Here is a 20,402-nt window from a genome sequence, read left to right as displayed (position 1 = left end):
GAACTCAAAGAAGTAGGCTTGTGTGTCTCTGGTCAAGTAGGTCCGCTTGTTAAAGGACGGACTTTCATAAGAATCAAACTCACGACTTTTGGTTTGCAAGTCTATCCTCTATAGGACTGAGCTACATGACCAGACACACAATCCTTTCTCTTTGGGTCCTCAAGTCTTTAATCTGAGCGTTGGACTTCAACAGATCATTGGTGGTTTGCATTGGGAGCTGGACTTTAGAGAAGAAGCTTCTAAGAAGGAAACAGCAGGTGTCTGGTCATGTAGCTCAGTCTGTTGGAGCAGGACTTTTTTATCAGTTTTCAGACGACATACTAACCTATGACTTTTTTACCAGTTTTAAAATGACATACTAACCTATGATATCTTTTCATTTTTCAGACGACATACTAACTATTGTCATATGGATTTGATCGTGACGTATTAGGAATCCCTTCCACTGCAGCGTAACTAAAGACAACAATAACAGCAGTGTAGTTTTGAATAGAAAAAACTTTATTACTGATACACCATTCAAATAAAACTCTGAACAATCCATTCACACACTGTCTAAAAACAGACACTCAATTTTTGATAAACAGTGGCACAAAAATATAAAGACAGAAAAAAGTAAGGCAAATTCTTTACAAAAAGCTGTGTTTCATAGATACATGACAGACAAATTAAAAGGCACAAGGTATATATATATATATACACATATATATACATATATATATATATATATATGTATAAAAAGACCATGCAGGCACATTAGGATGGAATGGGGTTGGTCTCAATAGAATTGGCTGGAGCGGCTTCCTGTTCTTCCGGACTGGCTTTGTCTGCGTTTGTATTCTTACAAGACCAAGAGGGTCTTTTGTGGCACAGTGGCCCCTGGGAATATTACAGAAGACAATACTGGCTGAGGTAAACTGCATTAATGTTGGAGTTGACTGAACTGCTCATTCCCTATGGCTTTAACGAGAAATCCCCATGTGATGATTCACTTTTTCAAACAAAGATGTTAAATGTCCTTTTAGATTTAACTGTCAGTCTTTGGTAAAACAAAACAGACGTAAATAAGTGGCCTGCAGAGGGAAGAAAAAGTGAGTTTAAGTCTCCACTAGTTCCTGGATCTGACCACCAGGGGGGAGCAGAGGGCCATGAAACTACTTAATCCCATAAGAGCAGAAGACATCAATGACAAGAGTCGAGCCACACAGCAAAGCAGGAGAGTAAGAAGCCTTGCAGTTTTGCTTTTCGTAAACTCGTCCGAAAGGGAGCGGTAGAGGAAGGAAGATTGAAATTAGCATGTGGTGGAAGATCAAGAGCTCATTCAGGGTCCAGAGAAAGAAAATACTAAATCAGGGAATCCAGTGTTGGCACCGTTATCACGAGGGTGACGTCTCCTCAAAGAAAGGCCAGCTTCTCAGAGCATGAACGACTGGGTGTGTTTAAAATCCTGGGGCTGCGAGACACAGAAAAAATAAGGGTTTGAAATCTGTTGTGGTTTCAATCAAAAACAGTGACATTCATTAGGTAAAGTCTGAAACGCTGGTGCTTAAGTCAGCGTTTCCCCCCCAATGCCTCCACTGCAGGGAGGAAGAGAAGAAAGGAAACACTCACTTCTTGGGGCGGAGGGACGTAGTTGACATTGGACCTGAAAGACAAAAGGCACGGTAAGCACATCGGACAGTTTGACACAGTTGCAGAGAAGAGGAGAAACCCGAGGCGGACAGCTGTATCCTGAGTCATATCTTTCCCCGCATAAATAATGCACATCATACACGGCAAGCCTCCCATTGGGTAAAAAGAAAAGCCAGACTGAGCAGGACAGTGTTAAAGTGGGGAGAACAGCGTTTGAGATGCTACTTTTAATATAATACTGTGTGTACGGCGGAAAAATTAGTTATTTTACTATAGAAAGGTATCGAATACATCACAAAAATGCCATAACTATACTCTGACATTTTATGGATACCAAAACCATATATCAACATCATAGTATAGTTATGGCCTTAAAAACGTATTTATATATATAAAACGAGGGTTATGCACCACCCAATTGCTTGTCTTACAGACAGGACCAGTAGCTCAGGTCTATTTACCCAAATCAAACGTCTCCTTCCTGTTTTGAGAACTTGGCATTAACCGGCATTTAAGATTCAAAGCATCATTGCTGTTATTTGGCTCTCATCCGTCTGTCGGCTTGTCTGTGCGTCACACTCACGTGTCCTCTGTTCTGTGCAGGGTTTGGCTGCTGATGTGGGCTGCACCATGACACTGGGAGATCCAAAAGGACCTGTAGGGGCCAGCGTGTGGGCTTTAAAAAGGGTCAACAACAAGGGTGTCGAGTCGGACTCTCACTGCACACCATGCTTTTATGAAGTGGTATGGAATATCTAATCAATCATAAAACGGTGTGCGTAAACATATGGGATTTGTACACGTAATTTCTGTTTTGTATTTTCTGGTCGTGCAGGTTTAATTTGTTTGAGTGTAAAATTTTCTAGGACTCTGCAAACTCTGCTTTACATGTTTTTTTGCATCAAGTTTGATTCTACAAGCTGCAAGGAGAAAAATCAAGTAAGTGTGTGTTACTGCTGCATTTGGAGATAGAGAGGTAAGCTTCTTCTGAGACACGGTATCCAATACGTTACCAAGCAGTATAACTGTGAATTGTCTCTGCACAGACAGTTTTTTTGTCCTTGCAGCTCGTAAAATCAAGATTGAAGACACGGATCTGAATGGATAAAACCGCAGTTTTCCGACAGAGGCCTCCAAAAAATATATTAACCTGCAAACAATCACTTGAATAAACAAAACAGAAATCACAGATTCAAGCACACCTTCATGAATGATTTAATATTTCATATACTAGCGGCAAAGCTGTACAGACATGCAGCCAGTCATAATTTAGCAGAGCCGAACTAAATGCTACGGTGAGCAGGTCAAGTGGTGAGCCAACACATGCAGCAATCCAGCACCCAACTATTAAATGTTCGAGTCCTGTGCAACTTTCAAGACTTTACTGCAGCTGTCAGTGACATTCAACACCTACATATTGAGGATTTCTGTTTTTAAAAGGGTATTTTATGCACTGAGTTCCCCAAGGCTCCAGTTTGGGCCCCTTAAAGATCTCTATAATACATTAAATAATCTGCATTATAAACAAAAACCTCTCATCAGTGTCTTCTTTGAAATATAAACCATTTGGAACTACTGTATAAAGCCAAAGGAATTGTGTTTTCTTCTATAAAACACCATCAGCATTTTAACGAGATCTAAAATGACAATTTGAGACCGATTCATGGTCCGTCTCCAGCATGATATAACATTCATCTGTCAAACCACGTCCCCTGGACCATTTGTCACTAAAAGCCAGAGCTACATCCCAGATCCGCATTCATACTTTGTCAACTCCCTGCGATTGGTGCATCAGAAATCATGTCACATTGTCTTTGAGTCTTTGTGAAGGAGCCCGTTCTATAAATAGGAAGTTGACACTGACAGCTCCAGTTAGCTCAGTGGGATAAGCATCAGACTTTAACCTAGACAAAAGAGCTTTCGCATCAGCTTCAAGGAGAGCTCCGCGTTGACTCTCCATCAAACGCTGCGCGGTAACAAGCCAGTAATCAAATAACATAAAGTCAAGCGAGTTAGGCCAGTCACATGAGGACATGCATTTATGTCTCAGTGGTTCCTGGCTCCACGGCCAGTCGAGCGTCAAAACGCTGTTACGCCCACTCTGGTGTGTTCGCAGGACAGGGGCTGTTATTGCGTATAAATGCACTGACAGCGCTCTGTGATGCTGCCATCTCATTCTTCAATCACTTCAATATCGAAATAATCCATTTCACATTAGCCGCCCCAATCAGTTTAATTGCCTGCGCTTCTTCCTGCTGCAAATATTTTTCCTCCTCGCTGATTAACAGCCGCTAATTATTCCATAATTATGTTGCGCAGATTATTTCTCCTTCTGCATTTTTTCGGGGGGGGATCATATCTCCGGTTACGTCTGAGTGAAAAAAAGAAAACAACCTTTTCCCATGACTTTTACATCTGTTGGCGCCAATCACAGGACGAGTACTAACAGTGGTTCGAACACACACACACACACACACACACACACACACACACACACACACACACACACACACACACACACACACACACACACACACACACACACACACACACACACACACACACACACACACACACACACACACAAGCAGCCACAGCTGTCACTCTATACAGTCCTGAGTCAGCACACAGACACGCAGTCTAAGTGCAACAACAACCCACCCGCCCTCCCTCCTCTCCCTCCTCCTCTGCGTGTGGGGTATTAGCCTGTGTGTGTGTTCACATCAATGTTAATGCAATCACGGAGCTCTTACCTTCCTCTGTGTCCTGCTGATGGATGAGTCAGGAGGAGCGTGGAAGAAAAAAAGAAAAAGACAGTGAAATTCACTTCTTTTTTGGGCAGAGATTAAAGACAATATCTTGATTAATCCAACGCACAGATCACGCTAGACTGGAAAAAAGAGCCGAACGAAAGAGACAAACTTACGGCTGAAGAATCCGTTGCGGTGCAGGAGGAGCCCCCCGCAGCTGCACACCATGACCAACAGGGCGACCACCACCACAGCCGCCACCACGGCTGTGATGTTGACATCCTCTGGAAGCGAGAACAGAGCAGAGACAGTTGTGATGTATTGCCCGCAGGAAGTGGTAAATATTCAATAAACACTCCAAGAGCAACATTAAGAGCAAGGTCATATTTAATGTAACTACCCGTTCCTGCACTCTGCTAATATGTCCTATAATTTATTAAGAGCATAAAACAGTTTCTTGCATTAACCTAAAGGACATTATATAATTTATTAGTAGAGTTTATGGAACAGCGTTGTCTTAAACCATGTAATTTGTCCTGAAATATCTTTTTTTTTAAATGTTTTTCCAAATGTTAGATGCAGGTTGAAGTAAGTTTCGTGGGTTTTTCCTCTCCACTGCATCTCTGATCTTGTCTAGTGCTGAAAGGGCGTCAGGGGGGAAAAGGATGTGGAGAAAAGACACACACACACACACACACACACACACACACACACACACACACACACACACACACACACCTATTGCCATGTGCTTGGCCTCGCACGTTTTGGGCGGTCCCACCCCGTTGGATGCCAGGCAGCTGTACCGGCCGGTGTCCTCTTTGGCTACAGCTTTAAACTCCTGCAGATTAAAGACAAAAAGAGAGGAGGAACATTTTTACAGCTGCTTTTAGAAAAAACGTGATTTAAATGGCTCGAGTTAAAGTATTTATTCTTCTTATGTGTCCTTGAGCGAACCTCAGAAACATTCCTGTCTTTACTTTCTGAAAAATACTGCACTTTCTTACCAGTACTCCCGTGTGTGAGTTGATTAAATAGGTGGCGTTGGCGTGGCGGGGCTGGCTGATTGGCAGGTTGTCCTTGAACCAGGAGTATGTGGCAGGCGGGATGCTCTGCTGGTCCCTGCAGCGCAGTATCACCACCGAGCCCGTCACCGCCGAGCTGGGGATCTCGCAGGATGGGGTGTGGGGGGGCACTGGAGGAAAAAGGACAAAGTTAAGAATCAGACGAACAAAATGTCTCCAAAAAAGGTTTCAGATATATTTCTTTCCCCAGTCGTACCCAGGACTTTCAGCGTCACGTTGGTCTCGCCCAGGGTGACGGAGTCCTGAGGAGCACTGATCTCGCAGCGGTAGTCGCCGGCATCCTCCTGGGTCACCTTCTGCAGCGTCACCGTGGCGCCATCAATGGACGCGCGGCCTTCGAAGGGACCTAAAGGGAAAGAGGAGGAGGTGAGGAAGAGGACACGTCTTCTCTGACTTAGAGAACTGTTACGCAGCTTGTAATCTCTGTTTATTTTTTTGTTGGTTTGTTTCAATCAATCAATCAAATTTTATTTGTATAACTCAATCTGCAGGAATCCAGGAATTTTACATCCAATTTCCATATTCCTTGATTTTTCATAGAATTATTAATGGATCTTTATGAGAAATAATGTGGTGTATATAGGGACTGATACTGTTGAGTGTCTGCAATTTGGTGTGGAACTCGAGGGCTAAAAGGTGCATTTACAGCATGTGCCAGCAAACGTGTCACCGCAGAGCGCCCCCAACTGGTAAATCCGGCCAACAGGAAATTTAAGTGAGATGCTTTTTCATGATTTACAACCATACCTGCTGCCAGCGTCTGGGGTTGCGTCTTTATTTATGTCACCTTTTAAGTGAATCAGCTGTGGCGTTGCTAATGAAGAGAAGGCGGCCAGTCAGAGGCATTTATGAAGCCTTGACATATTTGATGGAACCCCCCCATGCTAACAGCGTCGTCTATAAAAAGACGCTCCTGTGTGATGCATTATTTATTTCGCCCATTAAATCAACATCCTGGAGCATAAAAGGTGAAAGATTAAGGTTAAGAGACAGGTTCAACTTCTCTCCCTTGACTGTGCCAAAATATCTCTCACAATTCATCCATCACTCCTGTTTCAACAAATCACAGCAGCCCTGTCTCTCATCCTATGTGGCAAACCCCCTCCCATCTGCTGCTGCAAGCTGATTAAAACAAATGCCCTGTCTGTCAGCGAGGGGATAAAGAGAGACGGTCTGCGTGGTCACCTTTGAAGTGTCCGTCAAAGTACACGAAGGAAACCCCTTTCCCCTTCTTCTTCCACTCGATGCGCGGGTGCTGGTCTTTCTCCGTGTGGAACTTGCAGGACAGCACCGCGTCTGAAAAACAGGGAACGGGACCAGTGAGATATTTTTGGCACAACTGCGACAAGTCTGATCTTTTTTTTCTTTTTTTTTCTGTCAAACTGCTTGGTCTATTTACAGCCTCGTGGTTTATTCTGTCAGGAGAGAATTGTGAGAGGAGCTGCTGTTTCTGCCTCACCTGAGAACTCGCGCACCTCCACCTTGGGACTGTTGGTCGACACGGTAACGGGAACAGACGGGGAACCTGGTGATGATGGAGAGGAAGAGAGGAGAGAGAGAGAGAAAGAGGGAGTGGAAGATAAAAATTAAAAGAAGGGTGAGAGCAGATCAGAACGTGATATCGCTCGTCATCCATTAGGGGGCAAGGTGATTTGGGTGAACTGCTCCACATTTGCCCGCCAAGTGCGAGAGGAGAATGCTTAATGGCCGTCAATGGTTTCTCCTGCTCTACGGTCTGAGCTGAATGCAGCACTCGGAGGCCAAGTGGAGCTTTCTACATGAGATCTGAGGCAGAGGCGGGATTACTCCCTCCTCTGCTTTAATCCTGCTGGGGTTAAGGAGCAGCCGGCCGTATGTTTACTTAAGCACAGGTTAGGACAAGGTCATCGAGCATCTCACCAACGACTTGTTCAGATTAACCTGATGCACGAGGGGCATTAGCGAGAAGCGGACAACGCACTGTTTGCGTTTGTTTCTCCCTTCCGCCTGTGCGTCACTGATAACCGCATCCAAACAGGAAGGGGAAACCGGAGCTGACGTTCCTGTTTGCTGATTGGTTTAGGGGGCGGATTATTGCCCTGTTGTCGTGGGTGAAGGTTACCTGAGGGAGAGACACGCGGCAGGAACATTAAAAACGCTCTTAGGGTGAAAGCCCGACATCTCCCAAACGTCTGCAAATTAAGAAAAGTGGGGGAGCTTTTTTGGAAATTACGGCTCATAATAAATGTTGGATGGGCCTCAGGGATACTAACTCAGAACATTAAGGGCGACGGAAAACTTCCAGCAAACTTTAAACTTGGCGCAATGAAGACGTCACCTTCACAAACTCTTGAAAGCAAAACGCCAGATAAATAAATTAACTTGCTCCTGCACACACACACATTTTTACTGCCGCTGTTACTGCAAATGCAACGAGAGATGTAGATCTCGCCTAAAAATCACAGTTCCGCAGCTTCCTGTCGGCCCATTGTTAGGCCCCAAGGTTTTCCCCCTGCAGTGAAGGAAAGGGTGACGTGGAACAATGAAGGGCGAGCGGTGACAGAGGGACAGGAAGTGTGAGAGAGAACAGGAAGGCAGCCATGTTGGAGTGCTACACAAAGTGGAGTTGTAGAAGCAGGGCCTCTCTCGCTTGAATTTCCACGACGGCTGCTATTTTTAATTTGGATTTTAAATAAACAAAAGCCGACATACAATAATAATGTCATCTGCCAAATGCAGCATAACTAACGTTTTTTTTTTTTCCATCTCTTGACGTTGGCTCAATTTACGCCCGCGTCACTCGGTCAAACTCTGAGGTAAGCGAATTAAAGCTGCACACTCTCCCTGCAGACGCACCCCCCCCCCTTTCGCTCCGCCGCATGTTGACTCGTGGCACTGTAACGGGATTACCGCAACTGCCTTGGCCTGCGCGCCTCGACACCCTCCGAGGAGCTCCGTCTCACTAAAGGATGAACAAAACGGGGGAGGAAGATACAATGAGATTAAAAAGGGATGAGAATAAACGACAAAAGGAGAGATGAGCGGGCGCTAAGAATAGAATACAAATGAAATGGAGTGGAGGGTGAGTGGAGTAAGACTGGAGGTTGGCGGAGGGGCGGAAGGGGGGAGGGGGGCGAGGGACCCGGAGAAGCATGAATAAAAGAGAGAGCGGGAGTGAAGGCGAGGGAGATCCTCTCAGACAGTGGGACTGTAAATGGGAGACGCTCCTGTCACATAGTGTGAGACCCGGCCTGCCGCCACCTTGAAGGGTGTCTCTTTGAGGGAAAGGAAGTGCAGCAGGGCTGACAACATGCCTGCACTTAACCGCTGAACTGACTGACACACACGTCAAAAACTGAGCAAGGACGCCACGTGTGCAAGGTCCCCGCCGCCTCCCTCGTGCTCCGCCGTGACTACGAACACTGTCGACTTCAATGGCCTCAATTAACTGCGAAGGCGTCGAGGCGGACAACGAACACATGGCCGCTTCAGATCCTTTCACAACTGCCTGGTGGGTAATGTTCACGTGGTGCGGCGAGCTCTCTGCTGTCCAAGAAGTCAACGGGAGACGTTAATCACATTTAGTAGACGAATGCCAGCGAGCATGCTAAAGTTGACCCACTGAGCCCTGGACGCCACATCTGTGTTTCTCCGCTGCTGCTCACTTGTGGCTGGTGGATCTAAACAATGAATAAACAGCTGTTAGATATGCACGAGGCATCCAAATATAGAAAAATATAATCCTACAAGACGAGCTGTACTCTCCAGGGCTGGATAATGGTTTTCCAAAAATACACGTCAACGTCAATGCAGGGGGAGAAGAGCATTGTGGGTAAATGACGCGCACACCTGACGAATCTCGACAATGAGTTGTGTTGAACTGAGAGTGAAGAGACTCGGGTTTAGAGGTGAGTTTATGATGGAGAAGCCAAGGATACGGTTCAGGGGAGAACCCATTAAAGCCAACATATGTTACAAATGCAGATAGAAACGTAATCCGACTTAAAATCATAGTTACTTTACATCAAAACAATCTCAGATTTGCTAATAGAAATCCATTTAATGTAATGTTATTCATTAGCTGGCCGCCTTGGGCCAAACCCGGGCTGATCATTCCCTATATGGCTGCTAGACTTGGCTCATCCGCTCCAGTTGGCTGCAGCCCTACCAGAGTTGGGCCAGTGTTGGCAACTGGAATCAGCCCCAGATCCTGGGCCATGACCCAGCGGGACGGAGTCCAGCAAACAGATAAGATGGTCATTGGCCACGGGTGAGCTGAGCCTTTTCAGCCATCCAAGTAGCAACATTGGCAACCGCATAGTTAGTTTGAGTTTTAGTTTATTATTTCTATATTTACTCATTAAGAAATATAAGAAATTTCCTAACGAGTATGAATCAAACTGAGGCACGTGTCAGAAAATAGCTTCAGTGAAGTTTTTAATGACGTTTATCGTTTGCTTTGCCGCAGCAGGTCTCTGGTGGCCCCTCCAATATGGCATCAGATATGGCCCCCGCGGTAATTAAAATGCTTCTACTGAGGCCTTGTTGTGCCTCTGAAACCCCCCCCACAAACATGTACACAAAGCCGGCAACAAAGACAACACACACACGCGCGCACACACATTCCGTGCGTGGCATTAACATCAAACCCAAACACTGTGACAGCTTAAAACTCACAGAGGGGCAGCCACCCTCCTGCTGGAGCAAAAATAGAAAGATGGCACGCTCACTCCTTGGCACGCAGCTTTACTCTCATTACGTGGTCCGTACTGAGTGTTACAGAGACCGCGGTGGGTGTTGCCAGGACTGTGCCGAGGTCAAAAGCACGGGCGCGGTAATAATTAAGGCACTTATTCAAATTAACAGGGAACAAATTAGACGAGGAAGGGAGATGGACTTGTAGGAAATGTCCTGTGCGTCTGTGTGATAGAGATAAGGTGGATGTGGGCAGGGACACACGTTTCAAGGCTGTGGGGGTACAGGGACAAACAGGGAGAGGACGCTGTGTGTGTGTGTGTGTGTGTGTGTGTGTCTGAACAAAGCCTCTCTGTAACCCTGTGAGCAACAGCTGTCTCAGTCAGACATGGTGTGTGTGTGTGTGTGTGTGTGTGTGTGTGTGTGTGTGTGTGTGTGTGTGTGTGTGTGTGAGTAAGATTGAGATGGGGGATGTTGGGTCTTTGGCCACAGAGACCCTCCCAAAGTGTTTCTTCCTGGACTTTTAGTCTTTTTTAAAAAACAATAGTCCACAGACGTGCACGTCAACACATTTCACACTGTTGACATCTTTCAATGAGCTGGAGGAAGAGTGATTTCAGTCAGTTTGTCCACAGCAGGACTGGACACACACACACACACACACACACACACACACGACACACACAGACACCTTTGTGAACTTGTGACCTGACAGGTGGCAAAACGTGGAGTCAAATGTGCATCACTCACTCTCACTGTCTCATCGCATCCATGCCACACTGCTGCTGCTGCTCCCCTGGTGTCCCAACAACACAAATAGTCTCTTCTCCTGCACGTCACACAGGTTTGCCCGCAGCAGCATCATCATCAGGGAACATTAGAGGCTGTTATTCTCCATCCAAACACAGTTTATCTCAGGTTTTTCCACTTGGATTCCCCTGTTTTCCCCTCAGCCTCCTGCTATGATAAATCACAGAGTGACGTTTCTGGTTACAGTCCAGCCACTGACCTCATAGGCTACACGGAGCCACCACCGGTTCTGCCAAAAAAAAAAAACACGGGTGTCCACCCGCCACCGCCGGGCTGTGCACACCCCAATAGGTGGCACCCGGCCATGTACAACTTTTGTTTTGGGCCAACTTGTGGGGAACACAGCCTGGCAGCACCGCCAGCCCACTCTCACAGATGGGCTCTGAAGAAATACTTAAAAAATAAAGATGTCATAAGATTTTGTGATTGTGCCACAAACATTCCAGTGGAAAAAAGTCAAAGAAACACAAAACTCGACAGAGAAACGTTAAAAAGCAAGAAAATCTTCCTTTTAAAGACATTTAAAGTCTAGAGTGCTGATTTTAAATGAACCTTTTATAAGATAAACCATTGATCCAGGGGGAATTTTTCTATATGTCCTTACAAGCTCAGTTAAAACACATTAAACTCACTTGAATCAGCCTTTTCCTATAATATTTTATCCAACACAAGTACACACAGAGCAACTGTTGTTCTCCTGAGTGAATAGTTTCCATTTGCCACTTACATTGCATCAGTAAAACGACAATAGGCAGATACAGGGACGTCCCCTCCATCATCGTCCACAACTCTGGCTCTGGAGTCTCTTCTTCCCTGGCCGGAGCGAGGAGCCTCAGCTTTCTTCTCGCACTTGTTCCCAACTCCCCAATAATTCATCCAGCTTCCAGGGAAGAACCTGCTCTCCAGGTTGGGGGGTGGAAGGCGACCGGACCGGCCCGGCGCAGGGGCGGAGAGGAGCGGCGAGGACGCGGAGCGGCTGCTGCTGCTGGTGGCGGGGCGTGGAGCGGGGATGAGCGGTGCGCACAGCCGCGGCGGAGAGGCTGGAGACGCCGGTGTCCTGGCTGCGGGAGTGTGGCTGTGCTGCCTCGGTGACTGTGGAAGACGCGGATGAATGACTCCTCTCTCTCTCTCTCTCACTCTCCCTCTCTGTGTGTTGTCGGCTCTCGCTGGCTGAGGTGGAGGCGGAGATGGAGACGGAGGTGGAGGGAGGGCGGGGTTGTGCCTTCAGCCCGAGCGCCGAGAGCGCAGCGCCGTGTCCAAGACGCGCACTGCACTGCCAAATGGCCACATCGCGGGGGTCAAGTGGGTAGGACAACAGTCGCACCTCAGCCGGAATCGGACCCGGTTTGACCCCGGTCTGTTTTCCAATATGACTGAAAGACATGAACCGAGTTTTTCTGCAGATTTAAATCCACAGTTTTCTTCCAAACTGCAAAAGCAAGATATAAACATCGTTTATCTCTGATTTGAAAGCGTGTGAATCAATGAACCACTTACTAACAGGCACCCTTGTAATGAATAGCTTTATTAGAATAATCACAAATCTATTATTAAAGCCATTAATAAAACCAAACTTTGGGTTGCCAGGTTGTGTGAAACCTCTTGAGACCCACGAACACTTACCTTTTGGCAAAGGGCTGCAGACAATATGGACCAAAACCCATTTGTTAAAAACTTAATGTATAAGCATTTACTAATGATTTCCAACATTAGGCATTTTTACAAAGGGTGCCTTTGATAGTAAGTGTTCACATATTAACAGAAAATCACAAATAAGGACATGTAAAGGAAAACACAGTTGGGATAAGTGTGGAAAGGTTGAACTGTAAAATAAATTTAAGACGGAGGTGGCGTTATCCCAAAACAAAATCTTGCCTCCTTACATCCTCCCTTCCCAGGCTAAACACCTCTATAATAATATATAGTGGCAGTAAGTTCCCTGCTTGTCCTTTCCTGTTAATAATGTGAAATACCCCAAAATATCTTTTCAAATGTGGAGCTGCAACTAAAAACGTGAAAGAATCTGCTTCCAGGGGATTTGAAATGAGAGCATTTCAGTTATCTGATAAGGTTTGTTAAACCAACTGTCGGCACAGAGATAAACCCCCGACGGTTTCATTAACCCGACTCCTGCAGATCAATGACTCCCCAGTAAATTACTATTGACCAAGCATGTGTCGGACTGAACCCCAGATTTCATTAGGAACACTCCAACTCGGATCTCAACATGTAGACAAACCCTTTCACTTTGAGGGGAACTATGTGAGTCATTCTAAATTCATTTCCAGGAACACATTATCCCTGTGTGTTAGTAGCTATTCAAATTGAATCATGTTTGAGCAGCGGCGGTCATTCCTCAGCACCTCGCTACGGCCGCGAAGAATTCAGGGCACCGGTTCAAACATCTCAATTGGTGTGACTGGGCTGTAAGTCCGGGGGCCAAATGTGCTTGGGTGTGTCTCACACACAGTGAGTGTGTGCCGGGGTGGGGGGTGGCGGGACGCCTGAGTCAGGGGAACAGCTGCACAGCGTAACTTCTCAGTCCTGATTGTTTACTCACACTTTGAGAAAAATAATGTTGGTTTAAGTGCAGAGAAAAAAAAGTTCTGCATCAGTGAGGAACAGCTTTTAAACGCAGGTTGGAATAAAAAAAGGTGATTTAGTTTGTTTTACGTGAACTTTTCTTGTTCGTACACACAGAGGGGCAGGGGCTCGGGTGTCAAACCTGGGGGAGGGGGGACGACTGCTCAATTTTCTTGATGTCATTGGTGGTGATTAAACATAACCAGCTGTCTGTGCAAGCACCTGTACAGTGAACACAAATGGTGAGCTGAACGTGTCCACCGTGTAAAAACTACTGGTACCACTTTCAAATGAGGCGTCTGTATAAAACGTTTAGTTGCTATTCGCGGTTTTTTTAATGGATAAAAGAATGAGTGGACGCAGGCCAAGTAATCAGAATAAAGACTGGTAGCAGAGGGAGCAAGCCAGAAATAGTTTCTACACGTAACTTAGTGAAACCACTTTTGTTTTTTTGTTTACGAACAAGCAAGATACAATATAATGTTGATTAGGGAGCTTTTGAATGACTTGCACTATGAAAATTATACCAATTGTCTTTCCATAGGGAAGGAAAACAGAAATAAACTAACAAACACACTTTCCCTATAGGCTGACACAGTGTGTGTGTGTCTGTGTCCAGGGTCCTGAGGTCGTGATAATCCGTCCGTTGTGTTCGCTGCATTTTTGAAGCATTTCCAGATAAACAGGGAACCAGGGCGGAACTGTGAACATATTGAGTTTCACTTTTTGGCTCAAAGTTTGGACTTTTTAATTATTATCAACATTTGTTAGTAGAGATTAAACTTATCTTGACCTAAAGGCGTCTTATTAGAAAGTGGTACCAAACTACGACAGCCTCCCAGTTCACTGAAGATTTAAAGTAGCAGGGATGTTTTTTCTGTGTCGTCTCCAAACTCGTCAACACGCCTGGAATTCAGGGAGAAAAAAAAAACCCCAGTGAAAAACAAACCTCGAATCCACACTCGGAGGATTGAGAGCCACCTGTTTGACCAGCGATAGACACAACAGCTGCGCCGCCGCCTGACCTTCACCCAACACACACGCCGCTTTTTTTGTTAAGCAAACTGCTGACACACACACACACACACACACACACACACACACACACACACACACACACACACACACACACACACACACACACACACACACACACACACACACACACACACACACACACACACACACACACACACACACACTTCCATTTTGTCTGCTCACTACTACACACCCGCAATCAGCTGTACAGTTATAAACCCCCCCACCCTCCCCCCAGGGAGTGTTAAAACCACTTTTAACACAAACACACACAATGCAACAGTGACGTCTGTGTTTGATACGACAAAGGGGGTCAAGGGAAACGATTCCCCTGCGGTTTCCGTAAGAAAGAGATGAGTGGAAGTGTTTTGTTACAAGTTTGTTTTACACATTTATTGAACAAAAGAATACAGCGGGACACATGTCGACGTGTGTGTGTGTGTGTGTGTGTGTGGAAGGTTACGCAGAGGTCGTCGCCGGCGGGTCGGAGTCAGGAAGTGAGGGTGGAGTCACTTCTTCTGGTTTCGGCAGCTCCACCTTTGCAAAATAAGAAAATGTCAACTTTAATAATAATTACGTTGTCTTTCGGAGAAGTTTCTGTCTTTTGTAAACGTTCAATAAAGCAGAAAGGGCTTAAAAATAGTCTTGTAAAGGACACTTCCACAGAGAGGTTGTCGGGGCATGATGCTCCCCCCCCCCCACAGAGAAAATTTGGGAGAATCTGTTTGCAGTGTGGGCGGCCGTGTTTGAGCGCCAGCTGGAGGCAGAGGGGGGACATACCTCCCCACTGACTGCAGCCGGCTGCAAGACGTGCCCGCCCACGCCTCGCTGCTTTATAGAGGCGTAAGTGGTGAGTTCTGTGCGGTGACACATGCAGACGGTGGAGAAAACAACAAACCTGTTAACATTTTAACCCACAAAGAAGAGTTTAAAACCTTCTGGCAGGAGCAAAAACCTTTAATATTTCTTCTCTCTCTACTTCTGTACATATAATAACTTTGCAGATGAGGTTTTCCTGCACACTGAGGGACTATTAGTGACTTTTCATAGAGACATACTGAAGTTTTCAGATAATGTGGCTCAACATGTCTGATCTCATCTAATCGCTGGTGCTTTTTCTCTTTTGGACTTTGTTGCGCCAATCTGGGATTTATATTAATGAGCACAGCGTTATCATGAAAGCTAGAAATAATCAAAAAACAGAACTAATCTTCAAAAACGTGCATCATCACTGACGACTTTGTAGAATATTAATGGGGAAACACTGTGTCCTTGGAGCTTTTCACCTGCGAACACTGAACAAACCAAGACAAACAAACGTCCTGTGGTTTTAGAAAAACAGTGAAAACAGTCATGTGGTGATGTACGAGCTGCTGAAGGGAAAGTATGTGCATTGGGTTTCATTTCCTCCACATGTTGTTTAAACGCCCTTCAAACGGGCTCTATCTCTGCTTCACTCTGCTGATAAGCGTCTCTGCAAACACGAGGGACAAAGAGGACGAGACGACTGCCCTCTGTCCACGTCTTGTGCGCCACGCAGCGAAGCATTACTGCAGCAGGTGATAATATGGAAGTGTCCTCTCAGACTGCGTTTCAGCTCTGCATGCTAATCCTGGGCTTGTAAAAACAAAACGCCAGAAAGAACGTCATCCCAAAAACATTCTTCACATTTAATGTCGGTCCAACTCTGACGTTCAGACATTTGTCTTCAATAAAGTTCTAATTCAATTTCCCGGAATAACCGAATATCTGCAAATGAAATGTAGGCCACAGAGCGCGGTGTGTCATCAGTTGCCAAATCAAGCGTGTCTATTAATGAGTACATGTTTTTTTGTTTTTTTTCATATTACGCAATCGCTGATGCGCAGAGAATGCCAGAAAAAGGCTGCAGCAAAATATGTTTCGCCTAGATGGCTCAGTCCAAAATTAACCCACAGCCTAGTTTTAATGTGAAGAATTTATGCTTCTCCCTCAGAGTCGAACTCGCTCAGACGCAGATTCAACGCAGCATCAATCTCAATGTCAGGATCAAAAACAGCTTGAACCTGGAGAGATTTAAAAATACTTCTCCTTTGGATCTCGAGCTTGTGTTTGTGCCTCTGATGTTGAGATCACAAAAAAAGGTTTGTCCTTCATGAGACCTGGTTTTTCCTGAAGCACGCGCCGCATCTCCTCCCTTGTTTCTTTGCCAAAATATAAATGAAAAGCAATAAAAATAGCCGCGTTAAATCTCAACCTCTGGCTGCTGTGTGAAATCGGAAGTGGCGGCTGCAGCACGGGGAGCAGACTGAATGTAGAGCGGGTATCCAGCCAACAAGCCCTCGCCTCGTCACTGCTGGGGAGCGAGTGCGTCGGGTAGAAAACAGATACATTTGCTGTTCTTACCAGTTTCTCTGCTCGCTGCCGCAGTTTCCTCCAGACTGTGTGGTGAGCCTGCGACGCCAGAGAGAGAAAACGTGACTTGGAGACAAGTGAACGCACCAATAAAGCACTTTTACTGCACCTCACCCTTCGGAGCCATTATAAAGGACGAGCATTGATATGAGGAGAACCATTAACTGTCGTGATGCATTTACTAATCAATGCTAAAATAGATTTGACTAATAATCTAATGGAAAACCATCGCAAAAATAAATCACATTATTCTTGTTGACAGTGAATAAATTAAGTCTTCAAATATAAGTGAAAAAATAAAGTATGTGTGTTGTAATTGAAATAAAAAATAAAAAGTGTATCATATGTAGGTGTATCAAATATTTATCACTGTGTTACATCATCATATTTCACACGTGTCCCTACCTGCAGCTGCAGAGGCAAAGAGAGGCCCTGGGCCCGGCGGTGGAGGCCCCAGGGCCCCTGTCCCAGGCTGTGGAGAGCAGTCACCTCGTACTGGGAACACTGGCCTGTCCTGGCCACTAGAGGGCCCCCACTCAACATCACATGGTCGCCACATCTACATAAAAGATGTGCAGTTTTTTTAGTTATAAATAAATAAAACAAGGTAGTGACAGTATATTAAGGATATTAGGCAGAAATTAAGTTATACAGCATAAGTTTGTTATATCACCTGTAGAGCATCACTGATCCTTTGGGATTTTGTGCTGCTTTCTCTTCCACCTCCTCTTGTTTAAATCTGGGAAAAAAGAAATAAAGTTCAATGCTGTGGTGGATCGACAGTGACCATGTGAAGTAGGACTATGTATATGTATAGTAAACAGTACTAATTTACCTGCTGTGTGAGAAAACCTCCAGCGCCACAGACGGCACCACCTCCAGAGGCTCCCAGGGCAGGTCCTGGTGGATCAGCAGCTGGGCCCCTCGGGTCAGGGAGCGCAGCGTCTCCTGGAGAGAAGTGCACCAGACGTGGTTTACAGGAGGATCTTTTATTTTATTTTATTTAGGCCAAACAATGACTGTGAGAGTTTCTTTGTCTTGATATTCTTTGCCATCATCTCACTGAATGAAAACGGATAACCTTCATATTTTATTGATTAATAAGTAAAGGGAAGTAGATGGAAAGAAGTTCACACACCTCTGAGGGGGTCCATGAATCCAGCTGAGGGTCGAGGGCCACATCACAGCAGAAGGCTCCTAAAGTGACTTTGGGGAAACACATGACGTGGATGCAAATTAGGTTAAACATTTTTAATGTCAATAAACACATTAGTGCAACAATTTCACTTGTTTTTAATTATGTTCTAATCAGTCTGGGAACAGGCCGAGACCAGACACGACATCTGAGGCTTTCTGTCAAAAACAAATTCTACTGCTCTCTGATTGACTGATATGAAGATGAAGACGAAGATGAAGAGGAGCTCCTCTACCTGGCACCTCTGGCGAGCTGAGCAGCTCCACAGTGTAGTTGTCCTTAAAGGCAGTCTCCAGCACCTGACCCAACATGGCAGCACAGGAGCGCCAGTAGGCCTGGAAGGACGAGACAGAGGAGAGTCACTCTTCACGTGAAATTTCAGCAAAAAAAAAAAAGGACATTTACAAAAGTGTCCATGTGTAAATTACCTGGTTGACCAGCGTTGGGTCGCTGTCCTTAAATGAGAGCAGGGTAAGTGAGCATGAGCGGGTGAGGGGCTGGTGCAGCGGCCAGAGCTCCCCATCGACCAGGGCCAGAGCCGAGTTAGTCACATGATGCTCTGTCAAGTCTGAGGGAAACAGGAGGTAAATCAAATGAGAAAAACAAGTATTTACATGTAGCAATACATAATAAATACATGAATACAGAGCTGAAGATTGGTTTTATTCCCTCTCACTTACGTCTGGCACAGCTCAGCGGTGTGGAAATCCCCCTGTTCATGACGAGCAGCGTGCCCTCCAGCCCCGGGCCGCGCATGGACACCTCGATCTTCTCGATGCGCGGGTAAAGCGCTCGCTGCCGGCCCTGCTCTCTGGAGAAGACGGCGTTGCGCTGGCTGCGGAGCGCGGCAGCCGGTGGACGCACGGCTGCTGCTGCGGTGGATGCATAACCTTCCAAAACAAAAAGGAGAGAGAGAGGGAGAGAGAGGTTCATCTTTAAAGATAGTCACCACTTTTACATTTAGATTAAGTTTTGTTATTTCTCATGTGACTGTGGACGCCCTTCTATGTAGAAACCGATCACACCACGTGTCAACAGGGATATGTGGGTTTAAGACTATAATTTATTGCATCTATGTTTTAAAAATTGTATATAATGTACAAAGTGTTATCATTATTATATGTTTCTTCTTCTATTCATTGCACCTTTTGTTTCTGTTGTTATCATAGCTTTTCATTTTTATTTTAAAGCATCTCATTGTCATCTTATGGTTTCAGCTTATTCTTGACTCATCATTGAATGAACTGTGAAGCACTAGAATAAACAGCAGGAAAGGTGCAATACGAACATTGATTGGTTAATTGGTTCATTGATTTAATTGACTTTAAGGTCCTGCAGGTAAATGTGCAGGGAGTCAAGCTGAGGTTGGACATGATGACATGATGTCTGTGGTCTGTAATAATGCTGTCTGTTGTCTTTAGGATGTCTGTTGTGTGTCTGTTGCCTTTATGATGTCTGTTCTGTGTGTTTCTATCCACTGGTGCAACCTGACGCTACGAGCTGTCCCTGCTAGCTCCCATGCTAACGCTGACCTGTCACCGGTAAACCAGCAGCTACTTACGGCGAAGAAGAAGTTGACTCGCGGTCCTCGTCGCCATTTTATCAAATATATCTTCAGACTTATGGAATAAAATGAGCAGAAGCGGAAAGAGAAGCTGCAGCAGACGGAGGAAAGTCAGTTAGAGACTGAAGGACGCCATGCCTGTTCTGTGTGCGACCTCTATTTAGGTCCGGGGAGGAACTAGGACCTGAAGTTTCGAAAAGGTTCCGCCTGACGGAGAAAATGAACTGCAGTTATACATTACGACAGCAGGTGCCGCTGTTGGGACCTTTTCAATTAGGCTCATATAAAGGGAACTGCATTGTACTGATTGTACTCTTTAAAATACATTATCTGTATAAATACAGCTTTCTCACGACTACATAATATTATTAATATACTATTAGTATAATATATATAATAATTACGTTACTTATACGTGTTATAATACTTAGAAATAATACTTTAAAAATTAACTGCAGTTATACATTATGACAGCAGGTGCCGCTGTTGTTATTTTTTTTTTACTTTGAATGAACTGCAGTTACACATTATGACAGCAGGTGCCGCTGTTCTTATTTTTTTAACTTTGAATGAACTGCAGTTACACATTATGACAGCAGGTGCCGCTGTTCTTATTTTTTTAACTTTGAATGAACTGCAGTTATACATTTATGACAGCAGGTGTCGCTGTTAGTACT

At 45.2% G+C, this 20,402-nt stretch overlaps 2 protein-coding genes across 4 annotated transcripts; both read right to left on the bottom strand.

Moving 5' to 3' along the window:
- Positions 1 to 480: 480 nt before the first annotated feature.
- On the bottom strand, positions 481 to 14,722 carry jam2a (junctional adhesion molecule 2a). 3 transcript variants are annotated; one of them, XM_035150035.2, is made up of 11 exons: positions 11,679 to 14,722; positions 6,927 to 6,992; positions 6,653 to 6,763; positions 5,664 to 5,813; positions 5,390 to 5,577; positions 5,121 to 5,223; positions 4,559 to 4,666; positions 4,386 to 4,401; positions 2,216 to 2,287; positions 1,612 to 1,645; positions 481 to 1,453 (listed from the first exon to the last, which is right to left on the bottom strand). In XM_035150035.2, exons 1-11 carry the CDS (start codon positions 11,728 to 11,730, stop codon positions 1,415 to 1,417), a joined length of 939 nt encoding a protein of 312 aa, XP_035005926.2. In that variant the 5' UTR covers positions 11,731 to 14,722; the 3' UTR covers positions 481 to 1,414. The 3 variants fall into 3 exon arrangements, with proteins under 3 accessions (XP_035005926.2, XP_047195061.1, XP_047195062.1); XM_047339105.1 differs by having other exon boundaries at positions 4,386 to 4,398; positions 11,679 to 14,717; XM_047339106.1 differs by lacking the exon at positions 2,216 to 2,287 and having other exon boundaries at positions 4,386 to 4,398; positions 11,679 to 14,720.
- Positions 14,723 to 14,938: 216 nt separating this feature from the next.
- mrpl39 (mitochondrial ribosomal protein L39) lies at positions 14,939 to 19,897 on the bottom strand. Its single transcript, XM_035150069.2, has 10 exons — positions 19,723 to 19,897; positions 18,842 to 19,051; positions 18,590 to 18,729; positions 18,397 to 18,496; positions 18,105 to 18,172; positions 17,802 to 17,914; positions 17,640 to 17,705; positions 17,372 to 17,525; positions 16,958 to 17,005; positions 14,939 to 15,109 (listed from the first exon to the last, which is right to left on the bottom strand). The coding sequence occupies exons 1-10, from the start codon at positions 19,757 to 19,759 to the stop codon at positions 15,032 to 15,034; spliced, it is 1,014 nt and encodes a 337-aa protein (XP_035005960.2). The 5' UTR covers positions 19,760 to 19,897; the 3' UTR covers positions 14,939 to 15,031.
- Between the last annotated feature and the right edge of the window lie 505 nt (positions 19,898 to 20,402).

The sequence above is a fragment of the Hippoglossus stenolepis genome, chromosome 24 (assembly GCF_022539355.2).
Source record: "Hippoglossus stenolepis isolate QCI-W04-F060 chromosome 24, HSTE1.2, whole genome shotgun sequence".
NCBI lineage: Eukaryota > Metazoa > Chordata > Actinopteri > Pleuronectiformes > Pleuronectidae > Hippoglossus > Hippoglossus stenolepis.
The sequence above is the reverse complement of the archived record's forward strand: the minus strand, read 5'-3'. Positions and strand labels throughout refer to the sequence as shown.

Excerpts from the sequence above, each read along its gene's own strand:
- jam2a (XM_035150035.2), bottom strand. The coding sequence starts at position 11,730 with ATGATGGAGGGGACGTCCCTGTATCTGCCTATTGTCGTTTTACTGATG. Across the intron at positions 5,578-5,663 it reads CGTGACGCTGAAAGTCCTGG|TGCCCCCCCACACCCCATCC; the intron begins GTACGACTGGGG and ends TTTTTCCTCCAG. Across the intron at positions 1,454-1,611 it reads ACGTCCCTCCGCCCCAAGAA|CCCCAGGATTTTAAACACAC; the intron begins GTGAGTGTTTCC and ends TGTGTCTCGCAG.
- mrpl39 (XM_035150069.2), bottom strand. The coding sequence starts at position 19,759 with ATGGCGACGAGGACCGCGAGTCAACTTCTTCTTCGCC. Across the intron at positions 19,052-19,722 it reads GAGTCAACTTCTTCTTCGCC|GTTATGCATCCACCGCAGCA; the intron begins GTAAGTAGCTGC and ends TTGTTTTGGAAG. Across the intron at positions 18,730-18,841 it reads ACCGCTGAGCTGTGCCAGAC|ACTTGACAGAGCATCATGTG; the intron begins GTAAGTGAGAGG and ends TGTTTCCCTCAG.